This window comes from Callithrix jacchus, chromosome 4 (genome assembly GCF_049354715.1).
Source record: "Callithrix jacchus isolate 240 chromosome 4, calJac240_pri, whole genome shotgun sequence".
Lineage (NCBI taxonomy): Eukaryota > Metazoa > Chordata > Mammalia > Primates > Cebidae > Callithrix > Callithrix jacchus.
This window is the reverse complement of record NC_133505.1, coordinates 48,140,817-48,160,671: the sequence shown is the minus strand read 5'-3', so window position 1 is coordinate 48,160,671 and position 19,855 is coordinate 48,140,817. Positions and strand designations below refer to the sequence as shown.

Here is a 19,855-nt window from a genome sequence, read left to right as displayed (position 1 = left end):
AACTGATTCAGTTTCTCGACATCTTTGTCAGCATCTGGTGTTGCCACTTTTTGTTTTTAGCCATTCTGATAGATGAATAGTGATGTCTCATTGTGGTTTTAATTTATATTTCTCATGTGGATAATAATGTTGACTATCTTGTCATGTTCTAACAGTGTTTGAAAAGCTCATCCTGTCTTGCCATGCCTATTGCATGGGAAACAGTCCCTTTCGTCCAGTTATATCCTTTTCCAAAACAGAGCTAGCCCACTTCTACTTACATCATAGCACAGCTTGTATTCCTCGGTTTTGATTTCCTGTTGAAAATCTGTTTCCGTGTCACCTGAAAGGCCTTGTGAAGAAAAAAAAATCTATCTCCCTTTTCAGACAGTGATCTCCAAGTGGGCCGGAGCAGTTTTGCAATCTCGGCTCACTGCAGCTTCGACCTCCTGGGCTGGGGCGATCCTCCCGCCTCAACCTCCGGATTAGCTGGGATACAGGCGTGCCACCATGCCTGGCTAACTTTTGCATTTTTTCGTAGAGACGGGGTCTCACTATGCTGCCCAGGCTGGTCTCAACCTCCTGGGCTCCAAGTGATCCTCCCACCTCGGCTTCCCCAAAACTGCCGGGATTACAAGCGTGAGCCACCGCGCGCGGCCCAGTGCTGTATTCTTTTAAAAGGCAAGGGCGTGGAGAAAAAAAATGGGTGAAGGAGCGGGGCGGGACAAGGTATGGTGGTTGTCCCCCTTTCAACCACTGTCCAGGCCTACACGGGCGCCCAGAGCTCACAGCCCAGAGGCTCGCTCATGCGCATGCGCAGCGCTCTTCCCCCCCCCCCGCCCCACCCCAACCCCTGGCCACGCCCCTTAGTGGCTCCCTTAGCGTCACGACCAATTAAGGAAGGAGGCGGGATCCCGGCTGCCACGGTGCTCACTGGGTAGTGTCCCTAGCTACTGTTGCTAAGACTGTGGGTCGCCTGAGGTGGTGGGAGTTAGTTTTGGCAACCGGTGCCTGAGAGAAGTCGAGGGTCATTGCAGAGCCAGGAAGGAGATGGTGAAGCAGACGATCCAGATATTCGCGAGGGTGAAACCCCCAGTCCGGAAGCACCAACAAGGGGTACGGGCTGGAGCCTCCGGGGCGCCGGCGCGGCGGGGCCTCCTGGGCCGGGGTCGGGCGGCACGCGAAGGGGCTGGGCTGAGGTGAGGGGCTTGCCGGCCGGCTTCCCGCACACACCGACCGGGGCGCCCTGTAGCCGCGAAGACGCCGGCGCACTGCAGTCAGGGACGCGACCGACAGCCAGGCCACTCCCACCTGGCACGGCGCAGACCCTGCACGGAGTTTTCACACTAATGCCGTGTTCAGTATGCCTGTATAGTGTGCTCTTCAACTACACATAAGCACTTACTGCACCTTTCTGGGAAACTCACGCAGCACCGCACACGCAGATACACTCAAAGGTACGTTTTGGCACTCGGAGAAAACGTGCAAGCAAGAGATGCAAGTTTGTGTACGTCTGAAATAATACAAATATAGATAGACACAATTGCACGAAGCATACATATATTTAGTACTTTGCACCCAGTGGGACCTCAGTAATTTGTTGACTCTGTTGTCATTCTCCAACATAAACGTGAACTTTTACATATGCTCCTTGTATTGATAGATACAGGTAGATCCAGATAGATACATCCTGACCCAAAGAATACGTATGTGTACTTCATTCAGAAACCGTTAACTAAATATTTACTAGGTACTTCCTCTAGTGTGCTAAATTCAGAAAGGTACAAAGATGGTTAAGACATTGCCCTGGCTCTAAGCAATGATATTTTGTATGCTTCTTAAATGTTTCAAAACATTCTCTCTTCTACCTAGAAGGGAGCATAGTCATTCTTATGTATTTTGATAAATGGCCACCTGAAGTGCTTTATCTGTATTATCTTTCATTCTCACAAAAACCCTGCAAGGTTAGTGTCTTCTTCCTCATTTTACAGATTAGGAAACTGAGTCTCAGGTTAAATAATGTGACCAAGGCATCCACCTGGTGAGTGGCAGAGCTGTAATTTTAATTAAGGATTTTTGATTCCAAAGCTATCTGCTCTTTGGAAACTTTTTTTTCCCTTTTTTTTTAGTAGTAAAATGTTAACTCCTAAATTCCCAAAGTGAGAATTTAAGCAAGGGCAGTTTGGGTCATATTTATGAAGTGGGCATATAAATAATATTGTATTCCTATTCCATATATATATATATGTTTAGTGGAACACCATAGCATCTCATGATTAAGCATTTGCCTCGTATAATTCATGTATTTAAAACAGGAATAAAGTCGTGTAGAATGAATCATGGTTATCTTCCCATATTCTTTCCTCTAATAATCACTTACATGGATTTCTTTTTAGAGTGCATCATATGTAAAGAGTGTATTATAGGTAACATTTCCCCTCAGACTCTTAGCTTAAACTGTTGAGCTTATCTACATGGGCTCAGCAGTCATAGCACAGGCTGGGATAAGGTCAAAAGTGAGAATGGGTAGGGGTACATTTTTTTATTGCATTTTAGGTTTTGGGGTACATGTGCAGAACATGCAAGATAGTTGCATAGGTACATACGTGGCAGTGTGATTTGCTGTCTTCCTCCCCTTCACCCACATCTGGCATTTCTCCCCACGCTAACCCTCCCCAGCTTCCCCCCCATGCTGTCCCTCCCCATTCCCCCCAATAGACCCCAGTGTGTAGTGCTCCCCTCCCTGTGTCCATGTGTTCTCATTGTTCATCACCTACCTATGAGTGAGAATCTGTGGTATTTCATTTTCTGTTCTTGTGTCAGTTTGCTGAGAATGATGTTCGTCAGTTTCATCCATGTCCCTACAAAGGACACGAACTCATCGTTTTTGATGGCTGCATAATATTCCATGGTGTATATGTGCCACATTTTTCCAGTCCAGTCTATCATCGATGGGCATTTGGGTTGGTTCCAGGTCTTTGCTATTGTAAGCAGTGCTGCAATGAACATTCGTGTGCATGTGTCCTTATAGTAGAACGATTTAGAGTCCTTTGGATATATACCCAGTAATGGGATTGCTGGGTCAAATGGAATTTCTATTTCTAGGTCCTTGAGGAATCACCACACTGTCTTCCACAATGGTTGAACTAATTTACACTCCCACCAGCAGTGTAAAAGAGTTCCTATTTCTCCACATCCTCTCCAGCATCTTTGTCTCCAGATTTTTTAATGATCACCATTCTAACTGGCGTGAGATGGTATCTCAATGTAGTTTTGATTTGCATTTCTCTGATGACCAGTGATGATGAGCATTTTTTCATGTTTGCTGGCCTCATGTATGTCTTCTTTTGTAAAGTGTCTGTTCATATCCTTTGCCCATTTTTGAATGGACTTGTTTGTTTTTTTCCTGTAAATCTGTTTGAGTTCTTTATAAATTCTGGATATCAGCCCTTTGTCAGATGGGCAAACTGCAAAATTTTTTTCCCATTCTGTTGGTTGCTGATTCACTCTCGTGACTGTTTCTTTTGCCGTGCAGAAGCTGTGGAGTTTGATTAGGTCCCATTTGTCTATTTTGGCTTTTGCTGCCAGTGCTTTTGGTGTTTTGGTCAAGAAGTCCTTGCCTACTCCTATGTCCTGAATGGTTTTGCCTAGATTTTCTTCTAGGGTTTTTATCGTGCCAGGTCTTATGTTTAAGTCTTTAATCCATCTGGAGTTAATTTTAGTGTACTGTGTCAGGAAGGGGTCCAGTTTCTGCTTTCTGTACATGGCTAGCCAGTTTTCCCAACACCATTTATTAAACAGGGAATCCTTTCCCCATTGCTTGTTTTTGTCAGGTTTATCAAAGATTGTATGGTAGTAGATATATTTTGTTGCCTCCAATGCCTCTGTTCTGTTCCATTGGTCTATATCTCTGTTTTGGTACCAGTACCATGCTGTTTTGATTAATGTAGCCTTGTAGTATAGTTTGAAATCCAGTAGTGTGATGCCCCCCGCTGTGTTCTTTTTGCTTAGAATTGACTTGGCTATGCGGGCTCTCTTTTGGTTCCATATGAAGTTCATGTTGGTTTTTTCCAGTTCTGTGAAGAAAGTCAATGGTAGCTTGATGGGGATAGTGTTGAGTCTGTAAATTACTTTGGGCAGTATGGCCATTTTCACGATATTGATTCTTCCTAACCGTGAACATGGAATGTTTCTCCATCTGTTTGTGTCCTCTCTTATTTCGTTGAGCAGTGGTTTGTAGTTTTCCTTGAAGAAGTCCCTTACGTTCCTTGTTAGTTGTATTCCTAGATATTTTATTCTCTTTGTAGCAATTGTGAATGGTAGTTCGTTCTTGATTTGGCTCTCTTTAAGTCTATTATTGGTGTATAGAAACGCTTGTGATTTTTGCACATTGATTTTATATCCTGAGACTTTGCTTAAGTTGCTTATCAGTTTCAGGAGTTTTTGGGTGGAAACAATGGGGTCTTCTAGATATACTATCATGTCGCCTGCAAATAGAGACAATTTGGCTTCCTCCTTTCCTATTTGAATACCCTTTATTTCTTTTTCTTGCCTGATTGCTCTGGCTAGAACTTCCAGTACTATATGGAATAGGAGTGGTGAGAGAGGGCATCCTTGTCTAGTGCCGGATTTCAAAAGGAATGCTTCCAGTTTTTGCCCATTCAGTATGATATTGGCTGTTGGTTGTCGTAAATAGCTTTTATTACTTTGAGATACATTCCATCAATACCAAGTTTATTGAGGGCTTTTAGCATAAAGGGCTGTTAAATTTTGTCAAAGGCCTTCTCTGCATCAATTGAGATAATCATGTGGTTTTTGTTTTGGTTCTGTTTATGTGGTGAATTACATTTATAGACTTGCATATGTTGAACCAGCCTTGCATCCCTGGGATGAATCCTACATGATCATGATGGATAAGCTTTTTGATGTGCTGTTGCAATCGGCTTGCCAGTATTTTATTGAAGATTTTTGCATCTATGTTCATCATGGATATTGGCCTGAAGTTTTCTTTTCCTGTTGAGTCTCTGCCGTGTTTTGGTATCAGGATGATGTTGGTCTCATAAAATGATTTGGGAAGGATTCCCTCTTTTTGGATTATTTGGAATAGTTTCAGAAGGAATGGTAACAGTTCCTCTTTGTTTGTCTGGTAGAATTCGGGTGTGAACCCATCTGGACCTGGGCTTTTTTTGTGTGGTAGGCTCTTAATTGCTGCCTCAACTTCAGACCTTGTTATTGGTCTATTCATGGTTTTGGCTTCCTCCTGGTTTAGGCTTGGGAGGACACAAGTGTCCAGGAATTTATCCATTTCTTCCAGGTTTACTAGTTTATGTGCATAGAGTTGTGTGTAATATTCTCTGATGATGGTTTGAATTTCTGTGGAATCTGTGGTGATTTCCCCTTTATTTTTTATTGCATCTATTTGGTTATTCTCTCTTTTCTTTTTTATCAATCTGGCTAGTGGTCTGTCTATTTTGTTGATCTTTTCAAAAACCAGCTCTTGGATTTATTGATTTTTTTTGAAGGGTTTTTCGTGTCTCTATCTCCTTCAGTTCAGCTCTGATCTTAGTTATTTCTTGTCTTCTGCTAGGTTTTGAGTGTTTTTGATCTTGTTCCTCTAGCTCTTTCAATTTTGATGATAAGGTGTCAATTTTGGATCTCTCCACTCTTCTCATGTGGGCACTTATTGCTATATATTTTCCTCTAGAGACTGCTTTAAACATGTCCCAGAGATTCTGGTATGTTGTGTCTCTGTTCTCATTGGTTTTGAAGAACTTCTTTATTTCTGCCTTCATTTCATTGTTTATCCAGTCAACATTCAAGAGCCAGTTGTTCAGTTTCCATGAAACTGTGCGGTTCTGAGTTAGTTTCTGAATTCTGAGTTCTAACTTGATTGCACTGTGGTCTGAGAGACTGTTTGTTATGATTTCAGTTGTTTTGCATTTGCTGAGGAGTGCTTTGCTTCCAATTATGTGGTCAATTTTAGAGTAGGTGTGATGTGGTGCTGAGAAGAATGTATATTCTGTGGATTTGGGGTGGAGAGTTCTGTAAATGTCTATCAGCTTTGCTTGTTCCAGGTCTGAGTTCAAGTCCTGGATGTCCTTGTTAACTTTCTGTCTGGTTGATCTGTCTAATATTGACAGTGGAGTGTTAAAGTCTCCCACTATTATTGTGTGGGAGTCTAAGTCTCTTTGCAAGTCATTAAGAACTTGCCTTATACATCTGGGTGCTCCTGTATTGGGTCCATATATATTTAGGATCATTAGTTCTTCTTGTTGTATCGATCCTTTTACCATTGTAATGTCCTTCTTTGTCTTTTTTGATCTTTGTTGCTTTAAAGTCTATTTTATCAGAGACGAGAATTGCAACTCCTGCTTTTTTTGCTCTCCATTTACTTGGTAAATCTTCCTCCATCCCTTTATTTTGAGCCTTTGTGTATCTTTGCATGTGAGATGGGTTTCCTGGATACAGCACACCGATGGGTTTTGGCTTTTTATCCAATTTGCCAGTCTGTGTCTTTTGATTGGTGCATTTAGTCCATTTACATTTAGGGTTAATATTGTTATGTGTGAATTTGATACTGCCATTTTGATGCTAGCTGGTTTTGCCCGTTAGTTGATGCAGATTCTTCATTTTGTTGATGCGCTTTAGCATTTGGTATGTTTTTGGAATGGCTGGTACTGGTTGTTCCTTTCTATGTGTAGTGCCTCTTTCAGGAGCTCTCGTAAAGCAGGCCTGGTGGTGAGAAAACCTCTGAGTACTTGCTTGTTTGCAAAGGATTTTATTTTTCCTTCACTTCTGAAGCTCAGTTTGGCTGGATATGAAATTCTGGGTTGAACGTTCTTTTCTTTAAGGATGTTGAATATTGGCCCCCACTCTCTCTGGCTTGTAGGGTTTCTGCCAAGAGATCTACTGTGAGTCTGATGGGCTTCCCTTTGTGGGTGACCTTTCTCTCTGGCTGCCCTTAGCATTTTCTCCTTCATTTCAACCCTGGCGAATCTGACCATTATGTGCCTTGGGGTTGCTCTTCTTATGGAATATCTTTGTGGTATTCTCTGTATTTCCTGGACTTGAATATTGGCCTGCCTTACTAGGTTGGGGAAATTTTCCTGGATAATATCCTGAAGAGTATTTTCCAGCTTGGATTCATTCTCTTTGTCACATTCAGGTACATTTATCAAATGTAAATTTGGTCTCTTCACATAGTCCCACATTTCTTGGAGACTTTGTTCATTTTTTTTGCACTTTTTTCTCTTATCTTGGCTTATCGTTTTATTTCATTGAGTTGATCTTCAACTTCTGATATTCTTTCTTCTGCTTGTTCAATTCGGCAGTTGAAACTTGTGCATGCTTCGCAAAGTTCTCATGTTGTGTTTTTCAGCTCCTTCAATTCACTCATATTCCTCTCTAGGTTGTCCATTCTTGTTATCATTTCCTCAAATCTTTTTTCAAGGTTCTTAGTTTCTTTGCATTGATTTAGGACATGTTCTTTTAGCTCATGGAAGTTTCTTATTATCCACCTTCTATAGTCTGATTCCGTCATTTCATCACACTCATTCTCCTTCCAGCTTTGTTCCCTTGCTGGTGAGGAGTTGTGGTCTCTTGTAGCAAGCGAGGTGTTCTGGTTTCAGGTGTTTTCCTCCTTTTTGCACTGGTTTCTTCCCATCTTTGTGGATTTATCCACCTGGCCTCCAAGTAGTTGCTGATTTTCTGATATGGTCTCTGAGTGGACATCCAGATTGTTGATGATGAAGTATTTCTGTTTCTTAGTTTTCCTTCTAACAGTCTGGCCCCTCTGCTGTAGGACTGCTTGAGGTCCACTCCAGGCCCTGCTTGCCTGGGGAACACCTGTAGCAGCTCGGAACCGTGAGGGTTGCTACCCATTTCTTTTGCTATCTTTGTCCCTGAATGATGCCCACCAAATGTCAGTCTGATCAATCCTTTATGAGGTGACTCTTTGGATATACAGGGGTCAGGGAGCTGCTTGAGGAGATTGTCTGTACTTTATAGGAACTCAAGTGCTGAGCTGTGAGCTCCGTTGTTCATTCAGGGCTCCTACGCAGGTACATTTAAGTCTCCTGCAGCAGAACTCATAAAGCCCCCTTTTTTTCCTCAGGTGCTCTGTCCCAGGGAGTTAGGGCTTTATTTATGAGTATTCGTTGCACTGTCCTGCCCAGCAAGGAGGCAGTCTAATCACTGCTTGCCTGTAGTGGCTATGCTGAGCTGCTGTGGGCTCCACCCTGTTGCCGTGGGCTCTGCCCTGTTGCTGTGGGCTCTGCCCTGCTGTCGTGGGCTCCGCCCTATTGCTGTGGGCTCCACCCTGCTGCAGTGTGTAATTCCCTGTAGTCCTGTTTATATGGGTGTGGTTAGAGCTGCCATGGTGATGATGGCCTGCCTCTGTAGTGGCGGACTCTCTCTGTTATGGCGGGTTGCCTTGGCACCGGCAGGCTGCATCAGCAATGGCAGTGTACCTCTGTAGGGGTCAAGTGCCTCGATAATGGTGGACGCCCCTCCCCCTCCAAGCTGCACCGTGCTGGGTTCAGCTGTGCTTGCTGTGAAACTCTTAACCCCAAGCGTTTCCAATTGCGGTTTTGTTTGTTTTTGTAGGGGTGGGACCCACTGAGCCTGATCTCCTGGCTCCCTGCCTCAGAGCCCCCTTTTTTTTTTAAGTTGAATGGTTGACTCTCTCCCAGGTGTTCCAGTCCCCTGCTGAAAGGGCGTCGGGATCTGTGTGATTTCCTGTGTAGCGACCCACTGCGCGGGCTGGAATCACGTCACTGCCCGGAAATCTCCTGGCCTGCCTTTCTGTTTAAGTCCTGTTTAATCAGATGAATGTTCTAATCTGCCTTCCGAAATCTCCAATTGCCAGTTTAACAGGGCAACCAAACCAGTGTGCTTTGTATGGAGTGCCGCTGCGCTGTGGCCCCGGCCCACACAGCCGTGCCGGCCAAACAGCCGGGCTGGCAGCCTGTGTGGCTCCTACACCTGGGAATCTCCTGGTCTGTGGGCAATAAAGATCTGCCTGGAAATGCGGCATCCACTCACCATCTGCAGATTCACTGGGAGCTGCAATCGTGAGTTGGTCCTACAGCACCATCTTCTCCTTTTTTCCCGGGGTACATTTTTATGACTAAGGCTAGAAAATGGCTTTTCTAAAAATGACTAAGGCTCAGTGAAGTAGATGGAGAGTCTTGGATTTAATATTGAACTTTCTTTTCTCTTAAAATGCAGTGTTTGCATATTTTAATGTGCCTCATTTTGTATTTCTTTGGTGAGTCTGTAGAGTGGATTGTTTGATCCTCCAGAAGCAGTTTTAGGTGTCATATTTTTAGGCATCACACACACACACAAAGAGAATGGGAATGAATAAATATTGAATTACTATATCCCTGTTCTCCCTTAAAAAACCCATATTTAATGCCATATCTTCTCGTCCAAAAAAGATTGTAGAGTTCTTTCTCTGACTAGACATTCTTTTTGTAGTATTTGAGAGTGACTCAAAAGGTTTTTTTTCTTTTCTCTTCATTTTGTAGCTTCATTACCTTGTTACTTGTGTTCTTTAAGGCATCATAAAGTAAATTATAATAACAGAGATTAATAAAAACTATATATAAATGAATCTCTGGTAGTTTTAACAGTGGTAATGCTTTTCATTCGTACAGTGCTTTAAACATTTCAAAACATTTTCATATTCATCTTTGCATTTGTTCTGTTTTTCTAAAAAAATATCTTCCCTATCAAATAATATTTTTATGATTGGTTGGGTGCGGTGGCTCATGCCTGTAATCCAAGCACTTTGGAAGGCTGAGGCGGGCAGATCACAAGGTCAAGAGGTCTAGACCAACCTAGCCAACATGATGAAACACCATATCTACTAAAAATAGAAAAATTAGCTGGTTGCAGTCCCAGCTACTTAGGAGGCGAGGCAGGAGGATCACTTGAACCTGGGAGGCAGCAGTTGCAGTGAACCGAGATTGCACCACTGCACCCCAGCCTGTCAACAGAGTGAAACTCCATCACACACAATATATATGTGTGTGTGTATATATATATATATATACACACACACATACACATACACACACATATATGTAAAAATGATTTTGTATATATATAAAATGACTAAGGATAGAAAGCCAGTATTACACTAAACAAGTCATCTGGTTCTAAGGGAATTTTCTTAAGTCCTCAAAGAGTGTCTTAATCAGAATAATGAAGGGTCATTAACTGCAGTTAATATGGTTTTCTGTCTGCTGAGCAGAGAAATATAGAAATTTAAAAAATGGATGTAACCCCTCCCTCTTGCATGTTTCATGTATTATACACCCCCTTCACTCACCTGTCTGGCTATTAAACTTTTTTTTTTTAATATAGTGCCCAACGGGATATAGTTTTAAGACGTCTCTTGAGAAAACCTAGCCAGAAAGCCTTGAACCTGATGCCATTGCTTTCTACAAATAATTTATGTAATGACTTTTCTGCATGAATTCTTCACATTTGCAATGAGAGATTTCAATAAAAATACACTTAGGAAATCATTCAAACTTTCTGGAGATTTAGGGAGGCTTTTACTTGCTTAGGAATATGACTTTTCCCACATAATCAAACATCGAAATGGGTCTTAAACAGGAAGTATTGCCTGTTAGAAAGAATTTTTATTTCCTGGTAAAAGACAAGAAGCCTTATTTAAAAAAAAAAAAACAAAAAAAAAACCTCTAAACCTAATGACTAACTTTTTTTTTTTATTGTATAAAATACTTCCATTTCCATTACATCATTTGATCCCCACAGCAATCCTGTAAGGGAGGTAATTCTGTTTTCCTCATTTTATGTATAAGAAACCTCAATTCTGAAAGTGGTGGTTGGTCACACAGCTGGTAAATTGAGCTCAGTGTTGGACCGAAGTCTTGGGACACCAAATCTTATGCTTTTATTTATTCCACATGACCTCTTCATAGGCTTGACTCTTGATTTTCCTGGCCAATAAATGATGGAGTAGGAAACCAGGAAGAGAATGAGAGAACGTTATAGTCCTAAGGGTGTTGGGTAAGACCCTCTATTTCCATATCAGCTTAGAGAGGCTAAGGGATTTCTCCCAGGTCACTTTCTAATTAGTGACTGAGCTGGAATGAGAACCTTGATAATGACATCAAATACATGAATTGCATGTGTCTTTTGAATCTACATGCCTCTCATAAAATGCCTGAAAATGTCTCATGGAACCTTAGGCATCTTTGAACACAACTTGAATTAGAGCATTCTTGGAGAGCTATCTGAGATGGCTTTTATCTCTAGTATTTTGTAAATGCTCAGAAATGCTTATTGATTGTAGTAAAATGTTAACTCCTGATACATCATACTAAAGCAATACTTAGAAAAAAGGTTGCTTTCAGGGCTATTAGTTTCTCAATGATGGAAATAACAGAGATACTCAAATGCTCAAATGTGAATGTGAGATCATTCAAAGATGGATGATCAGACTTTGATACAGCATTAATTTAGGTTTCACCTGTGGTTCAGTTCCATCTATTTGTCTGAATCAACACACAGTTCAAAGAGAAAAATTATTCAAATGATATGATATTAAGACTTTTCAATCTTAAAAGATATAATGTTCATATCATTACAGGTCATAATAACATGGTCATAGTTCAAGCCATAATTTCACCATTTTATATCCATTTGTTGTCTTCACATTTGCAGATTTACTCCATAGACGAAGATGAAAAATTAATACCTAGCTTGGAAATTATTGTACCACGTGATTTGGCAGATGGGTTTGTGAATAATAAGCGAGAAAGCTATAAATTTAAGTAAGTTTGTCTTTCTCCTTTTTCATTTCTGTTTCATTATTGAACTAATTCTTGTACTGTGTTAATATTAATGTGAAATAATTAGCACTATTTCTTGTGGAAAATGCAACGCAGCTGTCTGTCTCACCTAGTAGATTGAACTCAAGTTGTTTTTTCCCTGCTGTGGCCAAGGTCAAAAAGAGTGTATATTTCTGTATCTGAGATTGTATTTCAAGATTCCAGCCTTTCTTGACTATCTCTGTTTATCTAGTGTTTTCCTACTCAACACACTGTGGTTTAGCACTTACAGAGAATTCCAATACATGACTAAACTTCACTGAAGGTAAGAACTGACAGTATCATCTGTGTGCTATGTAGGGGCTTTCCTTCTTTATAATATATATGATATTTGGACCTCATATGCACATATGTACACTCTATATATCTATGCTGTCCGATATAATAGCCACAAGCCACATGTGGTTCTTGAACACTTGAAATATGTCCAACCCGAACTGAGATGTGCTGTCAAGTATAAAACATATGAAAGATTTTTGAAGACTTAGTATGAAGAAAAAAGAATGTAAAATATCTCAAGACATTTTTCATATTGATTACTTACTGAAATTACAACATTTTGGTATATGAAACTTTTAACCTTGGTTAAAAGTAGATTGTTAAAATTAATTCCAGCTGCTTCATTTTGCTTCTTAAGTTTTTCTTTATTTAATTTTAATTTTTTTTTTTTTTTTTTTTTTGAGACAGAGTTTCACTCTTGTTACCCAGGCTGGAGTGCAGTGATGCAGTCTCGGCTCACCACAACCTCTGCCTCCTGGGTTCAGGCAATTCTCCTGCCTCAGCCTCCTGTTATTTTAAATTTTAAAGATGGGGTCCCACTCTTGTCTCCCAGGCTGGAGTGCAGTAGTGCAGTCATAGTTCACTGCAGCTTTGGGCTCCTGGCCTCCAGTGATCCTCCCACCTTAGCCTCCTTGATAGCTTGAACTACAGGTATACGCCACCATGCCCAACGAATCTTTTTGCTTTTTAAAAAACATGGCTACTAGAAAATTTTAAATTACATATGCTTTCACATTTATGGATGCCATGATATTTCTCTTGGGTAGTGCTAAACTATAATGGCTCAGTTGAAAAATACCAAACAGCTACCCTTGGATGGTCATCAGTGCCTTGGGTCTGAATACTCTTTTAGTAGCTAGGCCTTGAATGTAGGGAGTATAGCTACTTCACATTCTTTTTATTCTCCAGTTTCAGATTAATCTATTTCTTTTAATCTCCACTTTTGATTTCTGGAGAAGTTTGAGCCCAAATTAAATCCATCTTTGATCTCTGGCCCAAACTTTGGTGATGGATATCTGGATCCTCTGAAATAGTTCTAATTGTTCTCTTCAGTGCATCTCTAGATTGTTTTACAAGGGCCCTGTTTTGAGACTATTCCTGCCTTTGGCCTTTGCATAAAATTATCTCAGATTTTTTTGTTGTTCCTCTCTCTCTTTCTATCATTTTCCTTTTAAATTCTTTTTTTTTTTTTTGAGATGGAGTCTTGCTCTGTTGCCCAGGCTGGAGTGCAGTGGCACAATCTGGGCTCACTGCAACCTCTGCCTCCTGGGTTCAAGCAATTCTCTTGCCTCAGCCTCCCAAGTAACTGGGATTGCAGACACCTGACACCATACCCAACTAATTTTTCTATTTTTAGTAGTGATGGGGTTTCGCCATATGGGCCAGGCTGGTCTCAAACTTCTGACCTCAAGTGATTCACCTGCCTCGGCCTCTCAAAGTGTTGGGATTACAAGCATGAGCTGCTGTGTCTGGACTTTTTCTTTTTAAATTCTTATTTGCTTTTATGTTATCTCATAAAGAATTCTTGCTGGTCTTCATAACTGTCTTTTGTCTTTCATTATAATATACATCTCTCCCTCCACTTCCACCTCATTTTCTTATTGTCTTCTTTTAGAGTAAGTACAAGCAGGGCTTGCTAACCTATTTTTGCCTAGTGGGGAGGTCCTCAACTTGTCTTTTTGTCTCCCCATTGCCTTTCATTATATCCTTTAAGGAACAGCCCTATAACCTGTGCTTCTTTTTTCTTTTTCTTTTTTTTGAGACAGGATCTTACTCTGTCACCCAGGCTGGAGTGCAGTGGTATAATCTCAGCTCACTGCAGCCCTGACCTCCCGGGTTCAGGTGATTCTCCCACCTCAGCCTGCCAAGTAGCAAGACTATAGGTGCGCACTACCATGTCCAGCTAATTTTTTTTTTTTTTTTTTTTTTTTTGGTGGAGACTGGGTTTTACCATGTTGCCCAAGCTGGTCTTGAACTCCTGGAATCAAGTGATCTGGCCCTCCTTGGCCTCCCAAAGTTCTGGGATTATAGGTGTTAGCTGTTACTCCTGGCCCCTGCTTTGCTTTTTCTGAAGGGGACATTCTCCCACTGATGTAAGCATGCTACATACCTTCATAATTATGACTTGATGCCAGCTGGCCTAGGCCAAAATCTATTATATGAAACAACAGTTTGCTGAAATATTTTATTCAGCATGATTCCATTTGATTGATAAGAACAATGTATTATGTTTCTATCTGTGGATCCTTTCCAAAGTATTCTTTATATTATATAGATACAGAGTGCAATTGTTGAAAAAGCACCATTGGCTTATTTTTAAACTTCTGAATTAAAAATATTGGTTTTAATATTCAAAATTAAAAATTAATATTCAGCTTACACATATGTTCAGAGATAAATATTTAAGCATTTTAAAAGCTGTTTTTCCCCCAAGAACATTTATTCAACCAATAAATAATTATTGGCTACCCACTGTGTGCTGTTTTAATTGCTAGGAATAACATCGGGGAACACAACAAAGCTCCTGCTTGTAGGGAGCTTACATTTTAGTGAGAGGAGATAAAGGAGAAGATCAATAAGCAAAATGTATGTCAGAAGGTGCTACATGCCATGGAGAAAAGTGTGACAGAGAAGGGGAATGAGAAGTGCTGGGATGAGGAGAGCAAAGGAAAGGAATGGTTGCAACAATATTAGGTTAGGAAAGGCGTACAATAAAGGAACATTTGGGCAAAGACTTGATGGAGGTGTGGAAGCCAGCCATTCAGGTGTCTGAGGGATGAGACTTTCAGGCCAAGGGAATAGCAAGAGTGAAACTCCTAATGAGGAGAATGCCCAGCATGTTTGAGGAAAAGTGAAAAGATCTATGTGGCTGGAGTAGAGTAAACAAGAGGTAGAGGGGAGAAGGATGGGCCAAAGAGGCAGTAGAGTGGCCAGATTACATGGAGCCTTATAAGTCATTGCGAGGACTTGTGGTTTTCCCCAAAGTGCCATGAGAATTTTTGGAGGGTTTTGAGCAGAAGAATGAAAGTATCTCAGTTATGTTTTAGCAGGATTACTCTTGTAGACATGTGGAAAAGAGGGAAAAGGAGACTAGTTAGGCTATTGCAAGAGAGACCAGGCAGGAAATTATGGTAGCATGGACCAAAGTGTTAACAATGGAAATGTTGAGAAATAATTGAACTCTGGATGTATTTGGAAGGTTCTCAGCTGATAGCATTTGCTGATGGACTGGATATAGAGTGTAGTAGAAACAGAGGAATCAAGAAGATCCTGAGGGTTTTGGACTGAACATTTAGAAGGATAGAGCTGTTACTTTCTGGGGTGAGGAAGAGCACAGGAAGTGCACCATTCCTTAGGGTGGGAAGAAGTCAGCATATGCTGAGTTTGAAATAGAGTTTAGAAATAGCCTACACAATTTCCTAACATGAAAAGACCATCTAAGAATCAGGAAAGCTCAGTTATGTCTCAAGGCATATTATTGATGAGCTCTAAGACTATGAGTAATTACTTTATCTCGGTGGATCTTAGCTTCTTCCTCTGTTAATGATTAGACTGAACCCGTTAAAATCCCTTCTAACCCTGGGATTCTATTCTGCTCTTCAGTGGTTTTCAGAAGACAGCCGATCAAAATGCCTTTTCAGATTACTATACAACTATATTGTATAAAATGCAATATTTGGGGATGATGACATTTGATGTTTAATATACAATTGGTTTATTATAAACTCTGGCGCTAAAATCTTTATTCTAAAATGTGGGGGGGTGTCAATAAAAAGAGATCTGGATTGCTTGTGTTTCTACCACCTATTATTTTAAATAGTGGAGGATGTCATTTTTCTCCAAGGAATTTAATATGCTTTATAGATGTTATAATAAAATTATATTTTAGTTTAATTTAAATCTTGTTGGAAGTGACTGGTACATGGTAGGCCCTCAGTATGTGTTTGTGGAATGAAAGATCAATTAGAAATGAAAATGCTATAATTAATTTATGCAAGGTACCTTTCAGAAGATATCCTGCATGTGATTTGCTGCCTTCTTTAAAACTTCTGCCATCTCTTTTATTTACATGGTAGTGGATATAACTACTCTTTTTTAAGGAAGTGGGGTAGAAAGTGGCTAATTGATTCACTCAGTCATCACTAGCTGATAAAAGAAGTGAAACAGCCTTATCATCATTCTCCTCAAAAGCTGAGAATGTGTGCTCAGACCTCATACTACACAGTGCTCTGAAGAGCAGTTCAGCAGCTATGTGTTATGTTGACCTCTGTGTTATGCTGGTATTCTTATCTGAAGCTGTGATACATCTATAGAGTTTTGAGAAGCAGTCTGGGTACACTAAACAGTAAATATTACTGTCTAATATACAATCTTCCCTGATAAATGACATACTAGCCAGAGTGCCTTAGATTATTGCTTTGTATAGTTCATTCTTTGCTTCTCTAAAATGGAGGTAGGGAAGCTGTAGAGATCTTTTGAAGTTAATGTTGGTTAAAGATGATGAATTTCATTCCATTTTATATTTCCAGTTCAGCTTTCGACATCCTTTTGAACTCTCCAGTGGTCTTACATTTCACTTACAATCTCTAATTGACCATGTGCTGAGTTTACTTCTTTAAAACTTGTAAACCAAAGGTTCCTAAGCCACTCTGAAAGTTGCTTAGGATAACCTCAAAATGTTTGCTTAAAGTGTTTGTTTTAAAATTTCCACCTCAATTTTTATTTTGAAAACTTGGAAAAGTTTATTTTGAAAAGTTGGAAAAATGACCCAGTCGACACACATATACTCTTTGTGGGAGATTCACCTTGCATTAATATTTGGGCCAATTTGCTTTCTCTCTGTCTCTGTCTTTCTTTTATTATAATGCGGTTTTTTTTTAAGGATAAAATCAATTTTAATTCACATAATTTAAAAAGTACACACACTATATCATTAAAGGAAAGAAGTGGAAATGCTATCATATTATCATGTTTTAATGGGGGCCATACTTGTTGGTCACAACTTAGCACACTGTAAAAGAGTAGATTCTGGGCGGGGTGCGGTGGTTCATGCCTGTAATCCCAGCACTTTGAGAGGCTGAGGTGGGTGGATCACATGAGGCCAAGAGTTCAAGAGCAGCCTGGCCAACATGATGAAACCCTATCTCTACTAAAAATATAAAAATTAGCCGGATATGGTGGCGCATGCCTGTAATCCTTGCTACTCATGAGGCTGAGGCAAGAGAATCAATTGAACTCAGGAGGTGGAGGTTGCAGTGAGCACCACTGTTCTCCAGCCTAGGTGACAGAGGGAGACTCCCTTTGGAAAAGAAAATAGATTCTGTGTCTTCTACCCTGAGTATTCCACTGTACTTGGAATCCAGTATGAGCTAAGTCACAGTAGCACTGCAAGAAGAGTGAAATTGACACCGTACCTCCACCCCCTTCCCCTAGCCATTGCCAATCTAGTTAAACCTTCTCTTTGCAGGATAGGTCTATCTTAACTTACTTTTTGACTTTTGACTCATGGTCAACAAAATGAAACAAAACTGTCCTGAGAATTAAATGGTTGATGCTAGGATATAGCACCAAATTCGTGGAAAAATAAACTTTAGTTCAAAAATATTAAAACCAAATTCGATAGTCATACAATTCACAGTTGCATTCTTTTCTCATAGGTCAGACATCAGAAGTTCCTTGGCTGTTTACATCCTGTTCTTGGATTTCCATTTCATGCAGCTATCTAGTTTTGAATTTCTTGCCAATTATAGACACTGTCCCTCTTGAGAGCTAAAAAGCACACAATTTGTTATTTGGTTCAAAGCTGCTGCAGTTTTTCAGAGGGATTTATTGTGCAGATCTTGTCAAAGCAATACTGTTTACCCACCATTTGTATACAGGCATACAACAGCACACTGTGGTTGAGACTACAGGGCAAACATTGTGCTAAGTTAGGTAAGCCCAGTGATGTAAATATGGGGGAATTTATAAAGCTTTTAGAAAAACAAGATTTATTAATCTGACAGTGTTTGGAGGCTCAACTTTTAAATAATTATTATTTTTCGCATTGCAGATTTCAAAGAATTTTTGATCAGGATGCAAACCAAGAGACCATTTTTGAAAACATTGCCAAACCAGTTGCTGAGAGGTAGGATTTTCCGTATTTTGTTCAGTGGGCTAGTGGTTTTTCATGTTGTCTTCAATTCTCAGCTAATTGTGGCAACATGCTTAAGTATATCAATTACATACTTAGGCTGTAGGACATGTAATGATGATAGCATTAATACCTTCTGTTCATGTAACCATTTGTTTTAGATTTAGATTCTGAGTCTCAAAACGAAACAAAACAAAATGAAACCATGAGGTAGACTAGCTTTTGTTACTTCTATCTGCAAAGATATATAAACTGAGAATCACAGGAATCAAGTGATACTACTCAGGGTTGCATGGGTAGTGGTGGCAGAGTCCCAGATGATTTTCTGACCATGAAGCTCAGTGTTCTTTCCTCAGTACAGTACTTCAGACATATGGTTAGGCGGACAAAGGATAAGGTACGGGTGGCACCTGGGAGGCTGCCAAATGATGGTTGTCATGCTCTACCTCAGTGTCATTTCAAAGCTTGGCTCTTTGCTTTAATACATCCAGATAATTCCAGGCTGCTGACTACTAGAGCCAGACTCACATGAGAGTACCAAATAGACCAGAATGCCAATTTATTAATATGTACTGGCAGTCTCCTAGGAACGAGACACTCAAGCCCTTTGATAAGCACACCGTCCTCTTACAGGGAATCTATATGGAAATCTACTGCTAATAAGCTTGCTTTCTGATCTGAAATCATTTGGATATGTTAATGACCTAATGATAATCCCAAGAGGTATTTATCTTTACAGTTAAATAATGCAGAAATATATCTGCTAAATGAGCCCAATTTTCAAGTCTACTCATCAGTACACCCTTTTTAGTGAACATTGCTGGCAACACAGTGCCACATTTTGTCTTTCAAACTCCTGTTTTATGAATCCTGTGCAAACCATGCCCTTCTCCTTTTAATACAGTCTTCCTTCATTAGGTAACTTACAATCAAGTAGGCTTAAACTATTTTAGAGTTGTAATCACAACCCAATAACACTTCTTTAGATGAAATTCAGGTTGCCTTGATTAGATGTCAAACATTTCTGAAATTCCCTTCTTTTTAGCAATCATTTGGGTTCTGTCATTTTTCAGATAGCTAGTTTCATGCATTTTATTTTTACACTTCCTAACATCATTCAGGAAGGGCACCTTAAGTTTCTTTCTCATAGATGCCTGGGTTTTCCTCCCACTGTCAACTCTCTCATCTTGACCCCACTTTCTCCTCCAGTTACTGCCCTCTTCTTCAGCTTTCCTTTATAGAAAATATATTTGAAATGATCTACTATATTCAGTACTTCAGTCCCTCTTCTAAAGCCTGTTCTTATGTTTTGGCCTCCACTGCATCACTGAAATTGTTTTTGTCAAAGTCAGTCATGACTTCTAGTTGCTAAATTTAATAAGGATTCTTTCTCAGTCCTCATGCTGCTGTCTGCCATTTTGACACAGTCGATTACTCTGTCCTCTTCCAGATATTTTCTTCACTTATCACACTCTCCTGGTTCTCCATTATTTCTCAGTTAATTTATGCGGTTTTAATCGTATGCAGTGCCCATTTTCTTTGCTGTTCCCTCCGCCTGGAATTCTCTTGCCTCAGAAATCTGCATGGTTTCTCCCTC

At 40.3% G+C, this 19,855-nt stretch overlaps 1 protein-coding gene across 8 annotated transcripts in view; it reads left to right on the top strand.

Moving 5' to 3' along the window:
- The first annotated feature begins 934 nt into the window (after positions 1-934).
- Positions 935-19,855, top strand: part of KIF6 (kinesin family member 6) — a 412,611-nt gene continuing 393,690 nt past the window's right edge. For 6 of the 8 annotated variants that reach the window (XR_013534802.1, XR_013534801.1, XM_035295546.3 and 3 more), the window contains exons 1-3: positions 935-1,095; positions 11,680-11,789; positions 18,178-18,252. Coding sequence is in view for 4 of the 8 variants with exons in the window: in XM_035295546.3 (XP_035151437.1) it covers positions 1,030-1,095; positions 11,680-11,789; positions 18,178-18,252 (251 nt within the window). In the remaining 4 variants the exon portion in view is untranslated. Of the gene's footprint in view, positions 1,096-11,679; positions 11,790-18,006; positions 18,060-18,177; positions 18,253-19,855 lie in introns of those variants that run through there. The other 2 variants (XM_078370662.1, XM_078370663.1) reach the window with 2 other exon arrangements.